Source organism: Lathamus discolor, chromosome 1 (assembly GCF_037157495.1).
Source record: "Lathamus discolor isolate bLatDis1 chromosome 1, bLatDis1.hap1, whole genome shotgun sequence".
Classification (NCBI taxonomy): domain Eukaryota; kingdom Metazoa; phylum Chordata; class Aves; order Psittaciformes; family Psittacidae; genus Lathamus; species Lathamus discolor.
This window is the reverse complement of record NC_088884.1, coordinates 141,236,038-141,261,025: the sequence shown is the minus strand read 5'-3', so window position 1 is coordinate 141,261,025 and position 24,988 is coordinate 141,236,038. Positions and strand designations below refer to the sequence as shown.

Sequence of the window (24,988 nt, the reverse complement as noted above, 5' to 3'; positions counted from 1 at the left end):
TGTTAATATGATATTTTAAATGTAGCAGGTTTATGCAATGAAAGCAATGAACCCAAAGCAAAAAGAACTGATTTTTCTTTTTGACAGTATGGTACAACAGCAGTAATAGGGTACAAAATAATCACAAGTATGAATTTTAAAAGTAAAATACAGAACAATTTCTATTTGTCATGTTAGCAATTTCTATTTGTCATGTTAGCAAATTAGGTCTTTTTTGTGAGAGACTATTGCCCCTTAAGTATCTGTTGTATCATTTCTTTGTATTTTTCTGTTTTCAAGGTTATATGGTGCTCACCCATCCTTTCTGCCCTTTGGAAATGGAGAAAATACTGGAAAATAACTGGAGGACTTTGTCAAGCAGTATGTGTATCTATCCCTTTCTGGTACATTCAGACTTTCATCGCTGTTGGTAATGCCCAAGGTCAGACTAGAAATTGGCTATAGTATCATGCCCAAGTTCAGCTTCGTACAGTAACAGCCCGTGGAATACTTTGGGTTTGAGATTCTGCAGAAGATTTTCACAAACTCTGCAGTAAGCAGATGGGGAACATCTATTCTGGGGCTATTGTGGCGGCACATTTTAGTTTAGTTCCCGAGTTCAGGAGGCACGTATGTGATCTGTCCACTCATCCCCCAGGGACACCCTAAGTTTCAGACACAATTACCCTCAGGCAGCTCTGTGTGTGTAACGTAGCTGAATCATGTGCATGTGTGTGGCTTCACCCTCCAACTGACCTCAAAACCATGAGTTTTCCTTCCTGGGAACATGCTTCCCTCCACCTAGCTAATAATTTTTTGCCCAGGTGGAAGAATTAGTACTTTCAAAAACCCTGTCCTGAGGTCAAATTTAGTTAAGGTCAGCTAAATTGCTTAAAGTCAGCCAGGAGGAGAACTGGTAGGCGAAGCACGCAGCATGTAGACCACATTTCCTTACAGAATTAGGCAAAGCAAGCACTATATGCCTCATTACCGCACCCAACTGACACCGCCACGCCTCAGCAATGATCTTGGGCGCCCTTAGATCGGTTTGATCAGTTGGAGGCACATCTGAGTGTCGCACAGCCTATTAATTCGGAAAATTATACTTTCTTTGCAAGGCAGAGGTCATCGGTAAGGCGCTGCATAACAAGGCTGGCAGCGGCTCGTGTGTACGTGCCCACTAGATGCAAGGACAGGCCGCCTCAGCACCACACGGTGCCAGGGGCCGGAGCGGGGGGTGTCACCGGCTGCCTCGTGCGTCGCCGCAGGTTTATTTCACCTCCGTGTGACAGCCCGGGCCAGGGGAGTGCCGGGCTTTACGGGTCTAGGAGGCCCGCAGGGGTGCCCGTCCGGGCCGAGGCCTTGGAACCCGGGGAACCAGACGGGACCGTCCTGGCCGCCGTTCCACTGCCCCGCCGGCAGAGGGGGCGCGGCGCGGGGCGGCGGCCACAGCCTGAGGGGAGCGGCCGCGGCCACCGCCCCGCCACGCGCGGCCACGCTCCGGCCCTGCCCTCGGGCGCGCGGAGGCCGCCGGTTGGCTGGCGGCGGCGGCGCGCGCCCCCCGCGCCGGGACAGGAGGCGGGGCCGGCGGCCAGGCGGGCAGGGGGCGTGTCCCAGCGCCCCGCCCCGCCCCTGGGGCCCCTCTCTCCCCGCCCCGCCCTCCCCGGAGGTGCCCGCGCGCGCAGGGGAGGGGCCGGGGCCCGAGGGGCCCGGTTGTCGGCGGGGCGGCATCGCCCCAGTGCGCGGGGCCTCCCGCCTTGGAGCGGGCGCGCTGGCTGCTCCCGGGCCGGGGCGGAGCGGGAGGGGCGGGGGTGGCGGCGCCTCCATCGCCCTTTTTCCCTTTCCCCGCCCTCTCCCAACCTCGCCCCCCTCCCGGACCTTGAGAGGTGAGGAGGGCGGTCGGGGCTCCGCGGCGAGGGGAGGGGGCCTGGCGCTGCCGGGAGGGGGAGGAGAGAGCGGGGAGGAGGGCGAGGGGCGAGCTGGTGAGGGGCGGGCTCCCGCCCTGCTCCCTGCTCCGCCGGGCTCTGTCCTGCCGGCTGCCGCCGCGAGCAGCGCCCCGCGGCGGGGGAGGGGAGCGGTGCCAGCGCCCGCCGCTGTGGCAGCCCCGCCGGGCGGGGACGGGGTGGGAGCCTGGGGCCGAGCGGGCAGCGGGGGGGAGCTGGCTGTCGTAGGGGGCTCCGCCGGAGGAGCGGGGTCTGTGTCCGCCCGATCGGGAGGCGTTTGTGTCCGGTGCGGGTCAGAGCGGGGACCCGGTAAAGTGCGGTTAACACTGCGCTTTCAGGTGTTTGCTCGTGTGTTTGTGTCCTAACCGTCGCGGTCAGAGTAGGAAGCAGTGGGAAACTACATTTTGTTGTATTTTAAGACTAGTCGGACAGAGCAGAGCAGCGACCACCAAATCGGCGTGATGGGGAGTGGTGGTGTTACACGGGGAAGAAAAAAGAAGTATAAGTGTTGAACATCAAACAGCTGCTGTTTATGCGTATTATTGGCTCATGGTTTTCCTTGAAGCCTTCTTGTGGCTTTGGGCTTTGAACTCCCTTGGCTCAGCGGTGTGAGCTGTGATGCAGCGTGGCAGTCCGGCCGCAGCGGGGCCGTCCGCGGCTCGTCGTCACGGTGGTTTAGCAGCAGTGCCTGTTTGTATCCAGTAATGCCACAGCGGGGAAAAAGGGACGCTCGGGCTTGTTCTTTGCTTTTACTTAAAAGTCAGTAATGAAATTACACAAGCTAAACTCCAAGTGCAGTCCTGTTTTCAAGTAAAAATACCACTCAAGTCTTCTTACGAGCATGAATAGGAATAAAACTTTGAACTCCTGGTTTTGTCAGTGTAGCTTTTGTATCTAAACAAACTATGTATTGTGGGGATGGGTCCTTTTTAATAAAACGGATCACAAGATGTATTTTCATGGGCAGTTCACCAGTTTTGACAGAAACGGTATCTGATCGTTTCTCATGAAGGTGTTTTTGCGCAAGAATTTCCAGAGGTGATATCTACAAAAAAATAAAAAGCCTTGTTCTGAAACTCCGTAGGAGACTGTGTTCCCATCTTGTGTTTTTCCTGTTTTCTCCTTGCTGAACAATGGTAAGGAGCGGGATAGAACCAAAATAATAATGATAATAACAGTAACCCTGATCTAAGTCAGATAGGGTTTTCCTTTGCCCTGCGTCAGCTTCACTGACCCGTCCCTCAGCATGTCCTCTGGGTGGGCAGGTCCGCTACCGGAGCCAGCGTGTTTGCTTTGTGACAGTAGTTTTTAACACATTGTGTTTCACAAATTTGCGGTGACTGCAAATTTAAAATATAAAAGAATTTGTGTGAAGATGAAAAAAATCTTCCATTAGACCCTTATGGTCGAGCAGTGATTGCGAACTGTTGCAAACAGTGACAGTTCATATTGGTGAACTTATTCCAACTCTCTGGACTTTTGTATCACGAGCACTTCTAAAAAGCTTGTTCTTTGGTTGTGTCAATCAATGTCTTGTGCTTTTTTGTTGTAATTCAGTGTTTCATGATGTGGTAAAGATGATTACCTAATTAGACATAACATGACCCATAATGAAATTTTCTACAGGTCTGAAGAAACTGCAGTGTGATTTTACATTGCCCTTACAAAACTCTTACAATGGGAAAGCTTGCCTCAATTAAATTGCCTTTTATGATAGTAATCTTACCAACTAGAACACATTAATTACAAACCTAGCTATCCACTGTTTGCTTTTTTTCATAAGAAGAATATCTTTTATACAAATTTACCAACAAAGCAACTGCTGACCATAAATACATGTGTTCATTGGTTGAATAGCCTTAAAAAAACAATTATATAGGAGAGATGAGGCTATGTGCTCCAGGTGCAAGAATGAGGTGATGCCACTATTCAGACAGCTAGAAGTGTTTTGCAGCTAGTAAAACACATCAGACTATAAGAGGTCAAATATTAGGTATTGTGTTATGCCTGTAGGTGTTCTGTGGGGCTATGTTTTCTTTCACTTTAAAGTGAAAACAATCATTGCGTGTAGTCCATTTGTTTGGTGCTGAGCCCAAAGTAGACACATGCTGTTTCAGCAGGCTAGGGGTTTTTGAGTAGAGGTCTTACTTCGGCTAGAAAGTTTATAGTGGCCTGTAAACAGGAAAAGGGTTGAGAACCATGGTAACAGTAAGCATAAGTACATTTATTGAAGCATGATTAGTGGTGGTACTTAGCTTTATTCAGTCAATGTTACTCTTTGGCAACAGTGTCCAGTTTAAGTGCTTGGTATGGCAGAGCAGTTCATCTGCTCTTTCCTTCATGGAATTGCAGCTAGCTGAAGATAGCGGTGAAAATGCACTGGGAGTCTTAAAAACAGATACTGCCTTGCAACCCAATATTTCTTTAGAGCTTATATATTCAAATTTCATACTAATTTCCCCTCTTTCTTTGGAGTCTTTGTTGATATGTGTTAAGTTGTGGAAGGAACTAATGTGACAGTTGTATAGTGACATGCTTGTATTCCATGCCTCAGAAAGTTTAGGAATCACAGGATGAGTGGAAGGAAGTTGTATCTGAATAGAGTAAATCTGCTTTCAAGATTTATTCTCCACCCCCCAAATGGCTGGTTCTTATTTGTTTGCACTGTTATTTTTCTGCCTCTAGATTTTTTCCTGCTACCTCAAATTTTTGAAAAGAGGAAAACAGATGGAACTACGTGACTCTTGGAACACCTAGAGATCAGTGTGGTTTTATAGGTAATTATTGTATTTACTCAATTCTAACAGTAAGTTATGCTACAAGGAAGATGACTTTAGCCCATAAAGGTACTAGGTTTTACTTACACCAGAAATTTCATCTTTTTTGTGTTATGTGTCTTGTGAGGGCTTTCTTCTGGTAAGGGTACACAAGCAGGACTTGGTTTTGCATTTGTGGACTTCACATCCTAGTGTTTGGAACATTTCTATGTGATTTCATCACTTTTGCTCTTTATCACAGCATGCTTTATTGAAGACTGATGGTATTACTGTAAAGTTCAGTTTTCATCTTATCAAAATGCATGAGAAACCTCTTAAGTTTGAATCTTTTTATCATTATAAGAAAAGCAGGAAAAGTTGATACTGAATCTGTCAGAGAAAATAATTGCTTTAGAGAACTGCTTATGAATAGAGGCCCACCAACTGCACAGTCAAATCTTATTGCCAGTAATACTGACTGGCTTTCACTTTCTTTCTTTTTTCTTTAGGAGGAAAGTAGTAGGACTGTTCTAAGTTAAAGCAATTTTCAAAGGGAATAGCTTTGACATTTACACAAAGCAAAGGGATAAAAGAATGTTGAAAACATGAATACATGCACAAATCTAGCTTTATCTGAACTCTATGTAAAGTAAAATACTGCTGAAAAAACAGAGGTGAGGGTGAGAAAAGCAGTTAAATTAATTTAGGAATACTGGGTTTTACCAAAATGAAAAAATTTGCTTTCTTGACCGCGAGATCTCTCTGCTTTGGGAATGTTGATAAAGAAACATACACCTTTATTGCCTACAATTTATTCATGTTGTGTTACAAATATAGAAGAAAGATGGTCTTTCTCGCTGTATCATCATCTGTTACATCACGGGAAAGTTACCATGTACCATTTTTAACAGCAGATGTTATTTTCCTGCATGATATCCTTGTCTCTAAACTGGAGAGACATAAATTTGATGGATGGACCGCTTGCTGGATAAAGAACTGGCTGGATGGCTGCATGCAAAGAGTTGAGGTCAATGGCTCAATGTCCAGCTGGAGACCAGTGACGAATGGTGTCTCTCAGGGGTCAGTGTTGGGACCGGTCTTGTTCAACATCTTTGTCGCTGACATGGACAGTGGGATTGAGTGCGCCCTCAGCAAGTCTGCTGATGATGCCAAGCTGCGTGGTTCAGTTGATATGATGGAGGGAAGGAATGCTATCCAGAGCGACCTCAACATGCTTGTGGGGTGGACTGATGCCAACTTGATGAAGGTTTAACCATGCCAAGTGCAAGGTCCTACACCTGGGTTGGAGCAGTCCCAGGCACAGCTATAGGTTGGGCAGAGAAGAGATTCAGAGCAGCCCTGTAGAGAAGGAGTTGGGGGTGTTGGTTGATGAGAAAATGAACATGAGCCGACAGCGTGCGCTTGCAGCCCAGAAAGCCAACCGTATCCTGGGCTGCATCAAAAGGAGCGTGACTTCTACTACTCTTCTACTCTGCTCTCGTGAGACCTCACCTGGAGTATTGTGTGCAGTTCTGGTGTCCTCAACATAAAAAGGACATGGAGCTGTTGGAACAAGTCCAGAGGAGGCCACAAGGATGATCAGGGCACTGGAGCACTTCCCGTATGAAACTAGGCTGAGAAAGTTGGGATTGTTCAGCCTCAAGAAGAGAAGCTGCATGGAGACCTCATAGCAGCCTTCCAGTATCTGAAGGGGAGCCTATAGGGATGCTGGGGAGTGACTCTTCATTACCCCTTGTCCTATCATTACAGTCCCTAATGGGTTAAAACTTAAACAGGGGAAGTTTAGATTGGATATAAGGAAAGAGTTCTTTACTGTGAGGGTGATGAGGCACTGGAACAGGTTGCCCAAAGAAGTGGTAAATGCTCCATCCCTGTCAGTGTTGAAGGCCAGGTTGGACAGAGCCTTAGGTGATGTGGTCTAGTGTGAGGCGTCTCTGCCCATGGCAGGGGGGTTGGAACTAAATGATCTTAAGGTCGTTTCTAACCCAGACCATTCTGTGATTTTATAATTTGTTCTGTTTTGTATTTTTCCCGCCTCTCTGGTTCTTGTTAAACTTACTGGCATAGTGTATTATATAATTACATTCAGGGGGGCTGTAACCTTTGACTACCTTTCCAGGAGCACAAGTCTAGAGGAATGTTGTAGTTCTACATGCAGGAATAACAGGAAGCCTGTTTAAAATAAATTTAGCCCAGAGTAATAGCTGAGCACCAGCTGCAGTGTCCTTGTAACTATCTGCTGGGATGGTTCTAGCCTGGAAGTACCCAACCCTTGAGACATGATTTTCATTACTGATGATGCCAAAGTACTTGAAAATTCTGTGTGTAGTTATTACAAGCTCTTGCTTTTCTATGGGCATTTTTGATGCATGGCCATCACATTCATGAGTTTGGGAAGTTTAGAATTTTAGTCCATTGCTGCGCTCTCATTTCTTTGTATTGCTCCTTATTAAACTGTTGGAAGAAATTTCAGTATTCTTATTTTATTTGTATAGATTAATTATAAATTTCTTTTATATTTCAGCTATTTATTTCTACACCACCACCACCACCCCACCACACCACCCCCCGCTTTTAGTTAATATAGTGACGATTTGGGCTAAATGAAATTCATCCTTATAAGCTTCTTATACTTAGATACAAAAATAGCACTTTGGTATTTTTATTTCTCTGGTCCCAAAAAGCAACCTGATCTAGTGGAAGGTGTCCCTGCTCATGGTAGGGGGGTTGGAACTTGATTTTTAAGGTCCCTTCAAACCCAAACCATTCTATAAGAAAATGATTGCAGGATACCTAAGGAGCCTGTTCAAAGTTTATGGTTGCTGAGGTGGTACAGACTTTGGTAGTCAAACCACTGCCACTAGCAATAGTAATCATCAGTACCAACAACAGGACAATATTTCATGTTATATTAGTCCACTAATGTGGGTTTTCATTCAGTGTGGGCTTATATAACACCAGAACCTGTTTATTACCCTGCATTGCTCTCATCAATACCAGGTATTTTAGTATTGGATAGCAGAATGACGCATTTGGTACCTGATGCCACAAGCTCAGTGCCTAGATAGAGGTTGAGAGGCACCTGCTTGTCTTCTGGCTTTACTCAAGTCTGATAAAAGCATAGGGTTAGGACATAGGAATGGAACTCAAACAAGTGTCACTTGGTCTTCCTTCAGGTTCCCTGACATGCGTCTCTGTCTGCAAGGTGCTAACACCATTTTATTTATCCTCTTGCTTGTCTGTTTAGAAGCCTTTCCCAACCAGCCTGTTAGCCCAACAGCAATGATAACCAGAAAATTATTATCACTGAGTCACATATGTATGGCATCAAGCAATTGGGGAAAACAGTCCTTTGTGACTGCCATGTGTTCTAGGGAACAATAGGCTTTATTTAATTTCTGGTCATGAAGGATTGACCTCCAGTCAGGCTTTTTTTTTCCCCCCCTTTTTGTCTGTTTTCCATTTCTTTCTCTCCTCACTCAACCTATATCCTTGTTGGTACCTTCCACCATAGGTAACATCAACACTTTTCTGAGCTTTAAAGATTATTAGAACTGCTAAGTTTCCTCAGAATTTGCTTTGAGAACAGACTTTTGGGTTTGCGTTTTGGGGGTTATTTTTCTATTATTTTGCAGTAGTTCAAAATGCGTTAGCTCTACTTACCAAAATAGCCGGCCTCTTCCAGATTGTCAGAACTTTTAGGCTGGGTCTGCACCTTTGGTTGTGGAAGTTAAAGAATTTGAAACAAATGTTAAGTGTACTCCGGAGAGAAGGAACTGAAAAGGTCGATCACTATGGGAGAAATCCTTATTCCTGTTGTACTGCAAGGTAGAATGACTAATTACCAAGCAGAGATGCTGATTAATAATTACGTCTTGTGGACTTATCCTGGCATTTTTCCAGAGGATGAATTTCTGTAAAGATGAGAGTGGTATTGATTTCAATCTGTTCAGAGGAATACTTTGCCAATTAATTACCTCAATTCTAAGTGATGTTAAAAATCCTGATGTCTTCCAGAACAACAGGATATACTTGGAAGAATAGTTCTTAGTTCTTAGTAATTTGGATTCTTCCAAGAGCATCCATCAGATTGTCAGAAGTAATAGAAAACTGTTTATAAAATTGTAGAAGGCTGTTTTTGTAAAACAGTAAAATTTAAGGTAGAACACTGGCTTCATCTCTACGAAAATGTGTCTGGGATAGACTTGTCCCACTGCCTTAGCTGATACTTTTGTCCATATAGTCAATATATGTTGTATTGACTCTACTGCAAAGAACTGAACTTCATTTAAAAATTAGTAATACTTTAACCAACTTGCTTAAAATTTGCAATGCTTTCCAGTTCAAGAAATTGACATTTAAATCAACCTTCTACTGTATTTTGTGAAAACTCCTATAGCCCTGTATTACACATTCAGTGGTGGGAGCAGTTCATGAAAGACTGTATCAATTGTTTAGGCATCCTTTTAGATATACAATGTAAGCCCTTTCCTACCTAAGGGATAAAGACCTTTTTAACTTTGAGAAATGTCACCCCTTACAGTTTCAAAAAGCCACAGCTTGCCCAAGTGTTTTGCATAATTACAGCCTTTTAAGCCTTTGAAAAACGTCTTGAAAATATAAGGTGTTTCTCATGCCCACACTTAATGGATTTTGTATGGTGGAGAGGAGGAGCAGAATGTGTCTTACCTAAAAAGAATGAAAGCCTAAGCAACTAACAAGAGTGCTGTGGATAATGTTCTTAGACCTGTTTCTAATAGTCTTTCGTTAATTATTTCTTGTGGGTTGCAACTGAAGACTTTTTGTTCAGCTAGGTAGGCTGGCTGTCTCCAACAACAAAGCAATTGTCACCTTGGCAAAGCATTACACCAGTAGCATTGGAAAGGATGATATTAAATGAAAAAGCAATTCATTTTGTGAAAGGCTGGGTATTATGAGGCCAGAACAGTGATTATTATTTCTTTCATTGCTCTTTGTTTTGTGATTATAGTATTATGTGTTTGTTTAAAAAGGAATCCCTCCCCTCCAATCTCTGTTCTGATTAGAACTTAGCTCTGTAAGAACAGCAGCTCTGCAGGAAATGCTTTCTTCAGTAAATAGTGCCCGAGGTCCAACTTTATTCTGAAATGCCATATTAATAGCAATTACTAAAAAAGAAAACAAAAAAGACCATTTTTTGAAGACCTAAACACAGAACATAGGAAACAGTTAGACTTTGCGGTTGTAAGTTTTCAGTTGAGTGAAATGTTTCTATTTTTAAACTATTTCTGCTGTATCTGCTTCCAGATAGTTTCCCAGAAGTTCTTTCTTCTCACCTTTGTTTTCTTTTTTTTTAATCAGTTTAATTAATGGACAATATATTTTAAAAGGTGGACTTAGATGGAGCAGAATGTATTTCTTATTCTTCCTTCCATGTTTCACAGATTTTTTTTTCGGAACAAGTGAGAAAGCGTGGTAGTGTGATCTGCTTATGGTTTTGTAACCCTTTCATGCTCAGTGTAGCTTATCGGTGTCCCTGTTTGCAACTGCAGGAACTGTTTACACATAGCACTTTTGAATATTGACTTTGAATAGGAAGATCTTGCAGCCTATGGAACTACAAGCAGTTTCACTTTCTAAGCACCCTTTTTCTTTCTGGCACTTTTGAATCTGTTTTCAGTATGCATTGCTCATAAAAGGGAAAGAGCAATAAGGGAAGAGAGAGGAAAGAAGAAGGTCTTTATACCCTCATGCTCTCAAAAATTTCTTTCAAAGTATGCTAAGCTATTGTGCAGTCATAGCTATTCAGAACCAAAAGGAGAGAACTGCATGATCTCAAATATCTTTTAGGGGTTTTTTTTAAGTGCTGGTTGTTTCTCTGATGTGTCTTCCGTCTCCTCTAACTCCCTTTCTCCAATATGTTACGAAGCTGTAAGAGGATACAGGTATCAAAAATTACACGTGCTCTATAGGCATGATGATATAATCTGTCTAGTACAGGTCTGAGTTGATTTGGGTGGAAATAGTATCATTCGTTATAAAAAAAAAACCACAATTCACACCATTCTTATGCTTACTCATATTCACAGCCTCAATTTCACAGCCAACAGAACTTGTCAAAATCAGGTTAAAGTATACCCGTAGAACAGATGAAATATTCACAGCACCTGGCTATGTAGTATGGTGCATTTTCATAGTCTACCGTAAGACAAGAATCAAGTCCAGAGAAGTTTACTAACCTGAACAGTAAAGAATACAAATAGTAATATGGCTGAATTACCAAATTAATTCAGCGTTTACATTCAGTATGTATGTGGTGAGGAGACATGGGAGAAGCTCACAGGAAGATGAGGTTTTTGTCAGTGGTTTTGGTGACTGGATTGTTTGTAAGCAAGTTCTTGTTGCCAGAGCAGATGTTTTATGTTGACTTTTGCACAAACAAGCTATTAGCCTGACAGTTGCCTTCCAGATAAGTAAAGCATTCTACATTGATTATTCATTATATCCGCATGCATTTGTCTTGTAGATAATCTAAAATATTCTAATAGTTTGAACAGTTAAGGTGGGGATTAGTATGTCTCTTAGGATAGCTGAGCAGTTAACTCTGCAAGTTCTTCAGTGATTTAAAGGTTTAATAGGTAGTCTAGATTTCTACCATTGTTGCCTTCTTTCTCGAGGTCATTTCAGTTGTACGCAGTTGTGGAAGGGTGGAGCTCATAATTGTTTTTGAACAATCAGATATGGTGATGATTTCTGTTCTACTTTGTTTCTAAATCCTAAACTTAAGTGATACCCAGCCACTCAAGCTAAGGCAGTTGCGCATACTAAGAAGCAAAAATTCTCCAGACAAGGTGGCTTTATGTCTGTTGGTTTATCAGTTCCTCCCTGGTAATATTTCTGTCTACTTGCCAATTCCAGTCAAGCTCTGAGAGAATGGAGCTTTTATTGTGTTTAAATTCCTGACAGGTTTTGAAAATATGGGTAGGTAATGAAGACCAAATAAGCAATACTGCTTGACCTGCCAGCTGATGAACCCATTGCTTCTGGGTCTGGATATGACAAAGGATTTGTCATATCCTGGTAGTTAGTAGGGAGGGGTATGTGTGAGTCTAGGTTAGGGAGACTGTATGAGATGAAGCATGTAGAAGAACTGGAGTTACTGTCAGAAGAGTTTTTGCCATAAGCAACAGTGGGGAACCTATACGAAACTGCAGAGTTGGAATGGAGAATGTTTAAGGATACAAGGTGACTTGAGGCGTAGTTTAATCTGAGATTTGATATTATTAAAATGCAGAATTAAAGGATATTTTTCCTTGTGTGCTTTGGATACATTTTATTTTAAGCAACACTGACCCAAAGCAGAAGACTAGTTTTGTTTTAGAATGAAGGGGATAATTAGATGTACCGTGATTTGTTTTGCCTGTTTTTTTTTGTAATAATATTTCTTGAGCCAAATCACTGGTAAAATCAATGGAAACCTTTAATTAACATCTCTAATTTAATCATGTTGCTTTTACAACTTTGTGACTTTTATTGTAACACGAAAAAAACTATCATTGAGATACAATGTCTGTAACTAAAGCAAGTAATACAAGGCTTTTTATTATGTATTTATAAACAAATATATGTATAATCCAATGTAAGCATCGTTGGGACTATTTGATTATGAATACTGCTGTCTGGTACTGATCTGTCATTTCAGTGCTTAATTTCAGATTTAGAGTTAGTGATGTAAATGTTAGTTGTAATGGAGAAATAAGATGAAAAAGCTGGGTTTCCTACTCTACAAGATAATAATTTCTAGTAATGTGTATCTGTCAGCTGTTAGTGTGTCTAATTATAAACAGGATTTTTAGTAGTGATTGGTGAGGATTCATCTCACAGGTCCTTAATTGGAATATGAACCCTTAAATGTGCTTGTAAAAATCTTTTCTATAATTCATATATTTAGTAAGTAACTGAAATAATTTCTTTGTGTGGCATTTCTTGCATAGTCACTGCTTTATCTGTGTTCAATGGGCTGTATAAGGAGCAATCATTACTGGCAAGCTGAACTGGAAAAATTCTCTTCTGTACCATAGATATTAAAGTAAATAATATATATCTAGAGCTGGCATATAGAAAATCTTAATATCATACTGGAGGGGGAAGAATATGTGCACGTACACATTTTGACAGTGTTCTAACGAAATGCTTCTAAAGTATTTCTTTAAAAAGTAAGACACTTTCTTTCATCTTTTATATATGTAAACAAAAGTAATTTTCATTTAGCAGGGGGGTTAAAATAACCTGATATGGAGCAACATTTCCATTCAGTAGCATGGAATTTGTGCATTGATTTCTTCGTCTCCTGTATATGTACTTACCATGCTTGGCAGTCACCAAGGTCCTTTTCTGCAAAGCTGCTTTCCAGCTGGGTGACCAATAGCATGTACTGGCACATGGGATTGTTCTTCCCCAGGTGCAGGATTTTGTGCTTCCCTTTGTTGAACTTCATGAAGTTCTGCAGCCTGATCTTGCTAGAAAGACAAAGTCAGAGGGTGTTTGGTCTCTCAGCCTTTTCTATGTCCTTTGCCAGCAGGGCCCTGCCCCATTCAGCAGCAGGCCCACATTCCCTAGTCTTCCTTTAGTGTACCTGTAAAAGTCATTTGTGTTGCCTTTGATGTCCCTTGTGAGGTTCAACTCCAGGTTGAGTACAGTAGTAGAATTAATATCGCAAGGATTTGCAGAAGTTCTGTTTGACATCTGGAATGTTATGCATAATTGGGTTCCTAAGATATTCTATGTGCATGTCATCTATAGATGCAACATTAATTTTTAAAACTAAATAAAAGTTCAGTTTTCATAGTAATGAGACATGTTTCTTATAAACATTAGTATGATACTTATAAACATTGAGATGATTCTTATAAGCATCCTACTTTTTAATGTGATGATTGTTGGTTTTATACTTTGATAGTTTGTGTTGCCTTTCTGTGAACCTTCTATTCTGCAACACTATTTTTGAGATGCAGTGATCAATTGCATACAAGGAATTCCAGATGAGGTCACACCATTTGTTTTAGAAATATGTAATAAAATGATATCCTTATATGTTACCTCTTATGCAGCTGAAAATCCCAGTTGGGAGGTGAGGGTTGCTAACTGAAGCTGCTAATTAAGCAGAGGTCCGCATTGAGAGAGAAATAATGAGTCTCTTGAGATGTCTTTTGGTGTTGGATCATTCATTTCGAATGCTCAAGCCTCTATCTTGAAATATGTTGCTTCAGCTGCTGTAGCATTACATAGCTTGACATTTAAATACGGTGTAAACTTTTTGCCCATGGAACTCAATATATTTTTGTTAGATGTTTGCATAGTCTGGCATGGAGCACTATCTTGTATTACCTAATTGCTTGCAAATCTACTTCACGGTTCTTCTACAGTTTTGTAATCTGACAGTTTTCTGGAAGGGCCTTATGCAGACCTGAGTACCTGTAATTTTTTATCAAACAAGCATCCACCCCGCTGTTGATGATGTTAGTAGTGTTTTCCTTTACCCATTTTTCTGTGGGTTTTTGAGACAAACTGAATGCCTCATGGTGAAATAAAGCTGCTGCTGTCTTGTAATAAATGTAAAGATATTTTCTTCAGTTTGCCTGCAGATCTACCTACAAAGGTGTGTTTATATCATCTTGATAGAAGGAAACTATCTCCATGTTACTTTGTTTGGATTTGCTGCAGTCCTCTATATGGCCTTTTGTAGCTTTAATAGTCAATACCTTCCTAAACTGGTTCTAAAACTTGCTTTTCTTTTGGCAAGACTACTTTAAATATCTGCAGAACAGTGGTTTTGTTACCACGCTTCCTTAACAGTGACATTTCTAGAGCAGATGACTTGTGCTGGAGTATTACTGTATTTCTAGTCTGTATGACTTTACGTTGTTTTCATTAGATTCAGCGGTACCAGTATTTGAGTGTATGAACTGGGAACCTTTTACTTGTCTTAATCTTTGTGTGGCTACTTCAGCCTTTTGGAACCAAAAACTGGTTTTGTGATTTGGGGAACTGGCTTTTCACAGTGTTGTCCATTTTGTAATACAAATGAATTTTAATGGAAAAACCACATCTGACCTGATGGACTTGGAGCGCAAAATTTTCCAGGGTGAATAAGCTTCAGAGGACTTACTGTTCTGTTTACTCAGGCATAGCTCTGCATTGCAGTTTTACTTGTAAATGGTGCAATTCCTGATAATGCTTGGATATTACTTGTATATATAGAAATTCAGTGTTAATGTTTTAATGTTAAAGAAGCATAAATGTGTTGGATCACAACTGTTGTTCTGGGTGAACCAGTATGACGCTTGAGCCTAGGATCTGACAGTGTAGTCTTCTATTATATATGGAAATCTTTCTCCCCTTCCCCCTCCTTATCTGAATAAAATAAACAGCAAACCAGGCTGTTGCTTCGTACCGCTCTTTTCATGCTACCGTTAAGCTGACTGCTCTGAAGTCTGTGTTTCTAAACATATGGCTTGCACCTCTCAAGAGAAATGTGCAATGCAAAGTGGCAGAAAGTTGTAATGTAGTGCCAGTAATTTTGCTGCAGCTCATTTCTGCTGGTCAGAACAATGAATTTAAGTTCATACAGTTAGTAACTGTAGGGTGTTTTCCTTTTTTTTCACCTGGATGAACTATGCTGTTTCTGCTGTAAGGGACTATTTGTGTAACTATGAACCAGAAATGTTTGCACTTACAAAAAACTTTGGAATAGGAAATAGTTATTGTTTTATAGAATTGTAGAGCATGAAGGTAGATATCTTCCTGAAGTCTTTGTTGAGGTTATTTCTGTAATCTTGAGGTTGCAACAAAGGAATAGGGAAGCAAAAAGAAAGTAAATCTTTAATATTTCTTTTAACATAGGAATAGTTATAAGCAGAATTGCAGTTGGGTTTTGGCAATAGCAGTTTTCCTTGAGCAGTTATTTTAATATCTCAAGTTAATATTTTAAAAATACGTTTTTTTTTTTAAGTGTTAAATATTGAATGCCTTTTAATGCTGTAAGTATGCATTTGATTAATTGATAAATATCTTGTTGGTCAATGGACTTATGCTTTAGAATACATATCCTGGATCACTGAACATTGACAATAATATATTACTTTATAACATCTTAATGAGTCTAGTTATGTCTAAATTACATCTTTTTGTATTTAATTTTTTTGCTAAGCAGTATTTTCTCAAGGGAGAAGCAACTCTTGCTGTCCAGACACAGACTTCATCTAGTTGTTTTGATATTTTCATTGTTAATTTGCACTTAAAGGATCATTAATATTGTTTAAGGATTGATCCTTTATGCCCCTAGATCTTCAATTGAAAAATGGGTAATTTAAAATCCATTTGACAGAACAAATACCTTGAAAACATTGTATCTGAGTTTGCTTGAAGTTGAGTGGTGATGGTTTTTTTAAGCCAAAACATGGCAGTGACAGTAAAAATATTACCGTGAAAAGTGGTGTTGAGTTTGAAATCTCTAAGTGCCTCAGAAAAGTAATCCATAAATATTTATTTGAAAATTTATGTAACTTCCTAGTGGAAAAGTCATCATGAATAAAACCCTTTAGATCTGATTATTTAAATTATTTTCTATATTTCCCAGTGATGTATCTAATAATATTTAGTGTGTATCTTCCCTTAACATAAACAGTAGAAGTATCTTAGGGGTAAAAATGTTGCCTAAATTTTAACTAGTTATTCTGGATTGCAATCCTCCTTTAACACTTGTGTGAATAACCATTACATGTAATATCAAAGAATGCCAGTGGAGTGATGTTTTGGCTAGTGAAAAAAAAAAAAAAAAGATTTTTATATCTCTGTGGAGAGAAATTGTTCTGAAGATCTTGAAGAGAGTAATTTACAAAGCTGTCATCTTATGTTCTTGGTGTTACCTATTTGCACAATTGCAGATTTAACTTAAGCTGTGCATTTAAAGGTTTTCCTTTAGCAAAGCAGGATTTGGGAAACCGTGCCCCACTGCTAACTGCAGGAATTTATTACTTTGTGGGGCTGCTTGTATGAGAGAAGATTTGTGCTTACATGTTCAGGTGCTCCACTCTTAGGGAATATCAATCTGATCAGTCAAAACCAGAGTGCTCAAAATTGTCTTCAGAGTAAGTTTGCACAACCCCGTTAATGTGAACAGCATTATGTTCCCACAGAGGACAGTGTACCTGTATTCAAAATGTTATGATTCACCACAAAATAGAAATTGTTACTCAGCTGCAACAGTGATAAAAGTCAGAAAAAATCGGTATATAAGCACTCGTGTTTTTTCATTGAATGAAAACTTTTGCCTTAATAAATGAAAAAAATATTTCGGAATCCTTGCAAAGTCTGTGTGGGCTGCATTTGACAGAGATGGCACTGTTCAGCTTTTTCACAGTTTTTTCAGAAACATGTTGGTGCATTAGACATATGACTGGAGGCCATGGGCACGGGTAGGTATTTGGATTTGTGAACACCAATCACCAAACAAGATGAGGTTTGGGTGGTCTTAGGAAGTGGAAGTCCTCATAGTTCATGATTTGAGATTTCAAAAGTCTGTTAATTCCCAGCAGGGGACCTGATAAAAGCTGTCACATTATTCATAGTAATAAAGATTGTCCAGATCAAGAAGAGGCCCTCAAGTATTTCCGAGCAATGCTGTCAATTTAAACTGAAGAGTTAAGTGGTGCTTGTCTCATCTTGTCATTTGTAATACAAGCTTGTATCTAATTTATATGAAAAAGAAGTACTTTAGATATTTATGCAATCTGTGCTAGAGCTGTAATTTGGGAGAGTGTATGGAGGAGAGTTTGAGACATCTAGAAAAATTATAGAAAATAGAAAACAATTTTGTGTTATGGACTCTTAAAACTACAGCACATTTTGTTTTCTAACCTCTCTTGGAGCCCATAGCTTTACAACTGAAGAAAAGCAGTAATTAGGCTGCATTTCCCAGTAAGTAATAAGAAAGTGCTGAAAAAGTGCTAGAATTTGCAGATCTGCCACTAGACTTGTTCTGGGACAGTTTGAATTTTAAATGAGTCTGTTGTACAAGAAAGGGAATCCAGGTCAGTCCTTCTGTATAATGGATTTACTGTACCAGCAGAAATAAACATATTTAAAGTTTACTTTTATAGTTAAATGGGTAATTAATATATTGCTGCTGTGATGAATGTTAACAAATACAATCACTCATCCTGCTTCTCCACCCTTGATGGCCGCCTGACACCAATGCAGAATGTAACGAGAGGATAAATAAAAAGATGCTGTTTTTGTTATTACTTTTTAAGCTATACTGTCATTTTACCCAACTTGCAGTTAGACAAAGTATGTTGTTTAAACACTGCAGTTAAGCTTTTAACAATTAACTGTATGTGTACAAGTTGAGTAGGGTCTGCATGTCATACCATTTTGCTGCAAAGTCCTTGATATATAGCTTATGGTATGCCAGGATGCTGGCAAGGTGTGTGTTCTGCAATGTAGCATCTCTAGAGAACAGCTGGAATGCTGTTTCTGTAGAAATTAGCTTTGCTAGCATTTGTGAGAAGCACTTGAATAAATAACTGTGTTCTCAGCAGTGATGAGTGAGATTTCCAGGTTAAAACTAGCCTTTTCAGCATCATGGTTCCCAAGATAATAGCATAATAGCATGATTTACTCCTGGCACTGGGTATGAAACAGTGTGGGTTTTGGTGGTAAAATTGTGCACTGCTCAAGTTTTCATACAGACTCTGTATAGAACCTCTTTCAAGGAATACTACAGGTGATTACAAGATCACATATACTGTAGCTCATAATGTTCATCTGAAGGATAGTGACTTTCACTTTTGATGAAAACTATAGGTAGAAAAGAAGCACTTCTTTATAACTTTGTTGCCTGTGTATCCTGGAGAGTTGAACAGACTAACAGAACTGTGAAGACTGAAACGTGGATCTGTTTATGAAAGACTGATAAAATCTGGTGCCTCTTTGTTGTTCTGAAATTCTTATTACTATTTGCATGTGATTGGAATGAGTCTCAGCATTTTATACCTAACTAGCTTCATATGTCATAGAGAAAAATAAGCTGGTTTTCATAGGAAATGTAAATAGGTCATTGTCTCTTTTGTCCTTTTGGGCTTTTCTTCTTCATTAAAATAAAAACTTTTGTTGGATATTTTAATACATTACATTATCTGTATAGAGGGAATTCTGTCTGAAAGGTATGCATCTCTCTTTTTCACTGTTCCATCACTGTACTTTTATACTGATCTGGAACAGCTGATTGTGTATGAATAGAAAGAAGCTGTTTGAGAAGTCGTCTTTTGTTGTCTGTTTTGCAGGGGGTGTTTCTGATGTCTTGGAAAATGACCAGTTAGCTTTTTCTTGCTTTCACTTTTAGTGATATATAAGTGAATGGAAACCATTAGCTCGTTTAAGATAAAATTTTCAGCTACTGCAGACCTAGATTTGAATCAAAGCGCATCAAGATGAAAGGCTTTATAACCCCCAGTACTAGTCCCTTGAGCCTTCCAGGCTGTTCTTGTTCTTTTTAAGTTAGTGCATGTCCTATAATGGGGAAAAAAAATTATTTACAGTTGAGTTTCTCCCCAGCATTATCAGTTATCTTTGGACTGGTTTTAAGTGTTTCCTGTAAATTTATTCTGCTGCAGTGCAGGAAGAATTTAATTTGCTTTTTGTGGGATTTTTTTCCCTCTGAGTAGCAAGAGTTAACAGAATAAGAAGCAGTGATTCTAAGATGCAGTACAGGAATTACTTCTCTGTCATTTGTGGTTTAAGAAAAGGGGGTGGTATTCAGCTCTTGAAAGGGCTTTAATGAATACTGTTTGTGGGTTTGAAAGCTAATGGTCAGAAGAGAGCAACAGAAACAGCCTTGGAGCTTTTAGGGTAAACCGATTAGCATTTTTCCTGATTGAGGTGATTGTTTCACCTCCTCTTTTTATCTGAGGATTTTTCACTATTGCCTTTTGTTGATATTCAAATTATATGCCGTTAAAGAAGCCTTTTTTTTTTGTCTGAATGCAATGCTTTCTCCCCTCCTGTAGAAAATCTGCTTGCCACAGACAGGCAGAGCATGTGTTTCTCTTGTCTTGGTTGGGTGCACAAATCTTTTATGTGTGCTGCTTCTTACCCTGTTGCCTAGACGATCCCTGGCTTTCACTAAGGATGTCTGGTTCTCGTAAAGAGTTTGATGTGAAGCAGATTTTAAAAATCAGATGGAGGTGGTTTGGTCATCAGGCGTCAGCCCCTAACTCCGCAATTGAAAACCACCAGGGAGGCTTCTGGAATAGAGGACAAAATGTAACAACTGGTGGCGCAAAGTTTTTAGATTCAGGTAACCTTCCTTTAACATCAGTTGGCTACAGAAGGTCCAGCCAACAGGATTTCCAGTATTCACCTCCTTGGCCAATGGCATCCACCTCAGAAATCTCTACATTTGAATTCTCAGCAGACGACTGTGGAGGTGCACGTTGGCTTGACAGACAAGAGACAGATGATAGAGCAAGTGAAGAAGAAAATGAATCGGACAGCAGTTCATGCAGGTTAATTATTACTTTCCTATTATGAGAAATGTGGTTTCATTTCATGTTTACAGATTGCATGCATATGTAGGCTAGCCTTTTTCTTAGGTTAACATGTTTTAGAAACCTAGCAGCTGCTGTGCACCAGAAACAGAAAATGATTTATTATCAGGCTTCTGAGTGTTTACTAGGACCTTTTTAAAAGGCAACTTTAGTTAATGTGAATAAATAAAGCACAAATGTGGAGGCACTCACTTGTGTTTTAAATAGTATACCAAGTACCTGCTGCTCTGAGCAGGGTACTGTTCATTACATGGTAATGTTATGGGTTTCTTTCTAAATTATTTTGAAGTGACACTAATTATTTAGTTATGCTGAGAATTAGTCCTATGCCAGTGAAGAGAAAATTATGAAAATGTAAGCTTCTTGTGTCTCTTGTCTGGTGCTCCCACATATTTCTAGAGATGAGGGAGATGAAACTGTAAAAAATTATTTAGACTATAAACCAAAGATTGCATTTTCCTCGTGTATATACAACCTGAAGGAAAAATAATATTTAATCTATTGAAAGCCAACTAATTTGTGCTTTAAAGTGATTGCAGTTATCTGTCCAGGTGTCTTAAACTGTGTACCTAGCTCAAAAAGAAAAAAATGGGTTTACTGTGTCTATAAAGGTGTTTTGGTGGTGTTCTTACATATCAGTACTAAAGATGAAACTGTGAAATTCATTCTTAAATGAATGGTGTTTACCAGTTGTAAATTAGGCAAGTGAATAATCTTTCTTGTTAAGTATCAGTTTAATTCTTTTATTTCCTCTTATTGCATAAGTCAGCCATTCATTCATCACTAGAAGTATTTTTCCTGTTTCATAGTGCATGTAGTGCATGATAGCTTACCATTTCAGGTAAATTTCATTGTTTGCTTTCTCAGGTTTAAGATAACTTTGCAGCGATACACATTTCAGAATGTATGGCTATTTTAAGGGGTACGCTGTTTCATAAAGCCAGTTAAGGACAGATCTGTATTCAGTTACAGCAGTTTAGTGCTTTGCATTCACTAGGAGGAAAATTCATTTAGTGTAAGGGCAAAATAGTCCATAATGTAAACACTAAGTATTTATAGTTTATATAACCTTTAAAGATTCAGGGAAGGGAGGGGAAGGTAAAAATCCTTAGTAGTCAACACAGTGTATTTCCTTTTATCATTGAATGGCAAAAGTACTAGAATTACAGGGAAAGGAAATCCTGCATACTGATGCTTCATAACAGCAGTCTTACTGTGCTGTAAAAACTATGTAGCTATAAATTACTATTTTAAGTGATATTCAGGTGTGAAATTTCAAATAGTTGTGCCACTGGATAATATATATGATATAGGCATAACATTACTTTCCATTTCAGCAATGTCTACTTGTGAAATTCTTATATACAACCTTACCACAGATAAGATATTCTCACCATAGCAAGGCAAGCAATCAATTTAGAAAAAACATGTAATTTTAAGAGAGAAATATGTAGATTGATATTATGAATTTGTCCTCAATTGTGGGAGAAGAATTTACACGTGACAGAACTAATTTGGTACTTTATAGAACTGGAGAACTCCAGATATCTATTTAGGGGGTGTGAGAGGTCTCTATAGCATTGGTAGTGTTTGGGGGTTTTTGGCAGGCAGAGCTATATACTACAGGAAGTGAGTGTAGGATTTGAATTTAGTAAATTTGAAGTATCTTTTTAATTATGTGCTTAATCATATATAGCATATATAGTTATTTGTAATTACTCTATTGTCTTGTAATTCTTCCTAGTGTGTTAGTTTTGTGCTTTAAATATTTTAGATAAATTTTGAGTTCAGTGTTCATGCAATTTAATATGTGACTAATGGTAATATAAAAACTTGCTTTATATTGTTGCCTGTATCTCTAATCTCATGGGGGGGCTGTACTTAAACCATATTTTGTTCACTCCCTTTGTTAAGAATGGATAAGCTGTTGGGCAGACTGGGTAAGTCTGCCTGACAGCTGGTATATTTCTGATGTTAAGAAGATAATTAAACAGGGTTTTTTATTAGTGTAAAATATAACTTCTTATGGACTGTGGGAGAGGAGGAATAAGACTACTTTCATCTATGTAGTTTTCAAAGGGCTTTTCTCCCCCCATGTGAAAACCCTGTTACAATCACTAGAAACAAATTGTGTGTATGAAAAAAATCCTTTTTATAAACTTCTTGTAGAAGCTGTGGAGTTACTTCTTCGCTCCTCTGTAACTTACTACCCAGTTACAAGCCCTAAAAGCATGAAGGGATAGAAACAGCTCTACTGTTTTGTGTGTATCAATCATCCTTCCTCTTTTCCGTATCAAATAACACAGGTAGAAAAGAATTTTAATCAGGTCTTTGTCATTATGAAAGCTTTAGATCATTATGTGATTCATTTAGAGGAGAGCCACTGTAGAATTCATCTTAGTATAGAGCTTGGTGGCATAAGGGGTACACAGATTTCAAGTTTAGTATCAGATCTTTCACCAAAGGCTGCATCTGAGATGCAAACAGATTATCTGGATTCAGGGATCAGAGCTAGTCGGCTATAATGCTGTTCACATCATACTCCTGTGTGGTGTTTGTAACCAGCATTAGCTTGAGTGATTGTTTATTGGGCCGGTGAGGTTTGAATTCTTTTGCTGGTTTTCGTCTCCTCGATTTCCTCTACTGCTGCTGTTTAACTCTCCTGCATTCCTGAGGCAATGGTCATCACTTGGGATTGGTACACTCTTTAAAATTTTGGAACAGCTGTGCAGACTCTGGTATAGCAAATTTAAGCCTATTAGCAACAGCTTTCTTTTTCTTGACTTTTTGTGGGTGCCTTAGTAGAAGTCCACAGACCTTGAAGGCACAGTGGGTGTCAGGCTAAAACATACCTAGAGCATACCTAGTGTGTAGAATATTGCATCTGGTTCTTTTCATCCAGGCATGCATTAAAATATTTGAATTAGTTTACTGCAGATTTAAGTATGGAAATTTATTCAAATAAAAAATGTATATTTATATTTGAATGTTAAATACAAACAATATTTCAGAATTCATCAGTTGTGTCCTGAGTTTGAATAGCTTAGTACGGTATCTGTAATTGATTTTAAGACAAGGTCTGAATGTACCATGGGGTAGCTACTTTACAGTACTGCCCTGTATGAACAGCCTTGGAGTAGTACACTGTAAATTCCAACCTAAGTCTGCCCCTCCCCTCCCCCTCCCCAACAGTTTTCAATCTACAGAAAACTTTGGTTATGTCTTTTTTACTTTCACCTCAGTCTTACTGACCTCTGAGGCTGTAAGTTCTTTAGGACTCCTAATTGTGCTGTGTATTTTCTGTGTATCTCCTATCACAACATAATGCAAACTGTAAAAAAGGAGAGTTCATAGATTCCCTAATAGTGGCATGATAGTAGTATGATACTTGAGATTAGCTGAAAAACTGTAAAAAGGACATTTTTGCTAGATACAGGCACGAATTTGATGAAAATAAGAAACTTTGTTATTGAAAGAAAAGTTGTTTTACAGGGGAAAATCTCTAGTCTCTTGTTTTCTTCCATGCTGCTACTAAAATTCTTTCATTTTCCTCGGTGCCTGTTACATCTTTGCTTGGGCTGTCTGTACACATTTGAAAAGGGTTAGTGCAGCACAGTTACATAGCAGAGATGAGGCAGATTTAATGTAGTAAGGTTGGAACAGTAGATGTTGTAATGAACAGGCTTCAGCATGGACTTTATGAAGTCACAGGGGTTTCCATCTATTTGTTTGGAGTAGATGTTTTCCAGACAAAATGCTCATTAGTGGTGACATTTGTATGGGTGTACAAATTCATTGCACTAAATCCAAGACATCTCTTAAAAGTAAGTCAGGGAACATCAGTGCTATAATCAAAGATCTAGCTGTGGTGAAACATACCTGTGTTGTTTCATATTACCAAGTAAAGATGTGGTAGTATTTGTATAGGAGGCTGTACATGTCTTTGAGCTAGCATAGGTAACACTGGAGTCTGTGCTTCAGTTTCTCGTGTCTGTTGTTACTCATGCTAGTTAGATTAAGGCTAATGCAGATACATTTGTGTTTGTTTGAACCTATGCCTTTTGATTGCAAGATTGTAGTTCTGGCAGTTGCTGTAATTCTTTTTAGCACAGAGTAAATCACTAGCCCTCAAATTCACATGCATGTATACCCTTACTGTGCTCTTCTGTCTCTGCAGAGTCACTTTTTTCCTCTTGCTATTGTCTTCCCTTTTCTTGAATTATGATACACATTGGATTTTTAGCAGTCTCTGTTGTCACCCTCTGTGGCTTTCTCCTTTATTTATACTCTTCCTAGCCTTTGGAATAGTGTCCTGGTTTTTACTCTTGCTTACTTTTTCCAAGAATCCTTTTGTAAGCCTTCTTTTCAACAAACCTCATTCTCTGTAGCTGAGGTTCTTGTCTTATTAACTTTGAAGAAGGTAATATTTTACTCCTTACAAAATATAATATGAAATTGTGGAAGCTGGTGTATTGTTATTTTAGCAGGCTTTGTTCTGGTCTTGGTGGGCAGTAAAACATCGGCTAGCTTGAAGACAACAATGTAAACATCCAGATTGTTAAAAAAATAGATTTTAAACTATTTTGAAACACTGTATGTAAAAACTGCAATGCAGGAAGCCATCTTAATGTAGCAAGGAAGTTGTAAAAATGCAATTTATCTTGATATGTAATTTGTTCAAGGGGAGATATGCTCTACCTTC

General features: G+C 39.3%; 1 protein-coding gene across 7 annotated transcripts in view; it reads left to right on the top strand.

Moving 5' to 3' along the window:
• The first annotated feature begins 1,650 nt into the window (after window positions 1-1,650).
• The window catches only part of KLHL5 (kelch like family member 5), a 57,645-nt gene continuing 34,307 nt past the window's right edge, over window positions 1,651-24,988 (top strand). For 2 of the 7 annotated variants that reach the window (XM_065698920.1, XM_065698911.1), the window contains exons 1-2: window positions 1,777-1,865; window positions 4,608-4,699. Coding sequence is in view for 3 of the 7 variants with exons in the window: in XM_065698894.1 (XP_065554966.1) it covers window positions 19,721-20,244 (524 nt within the window). In the remaining 4 variants the exon portion in view is untranslated. Of the gene's footprint in view, window positions 1,866-4,607; window positions 4,700-19,602; window positions 20,245-24,988 lie in introns of those variants that run through there. The other 5 variants (XM_065698903.1, XM_065698945.1, XM_065698928.1 and 2 more) reach the window with 5 other exon arrangements.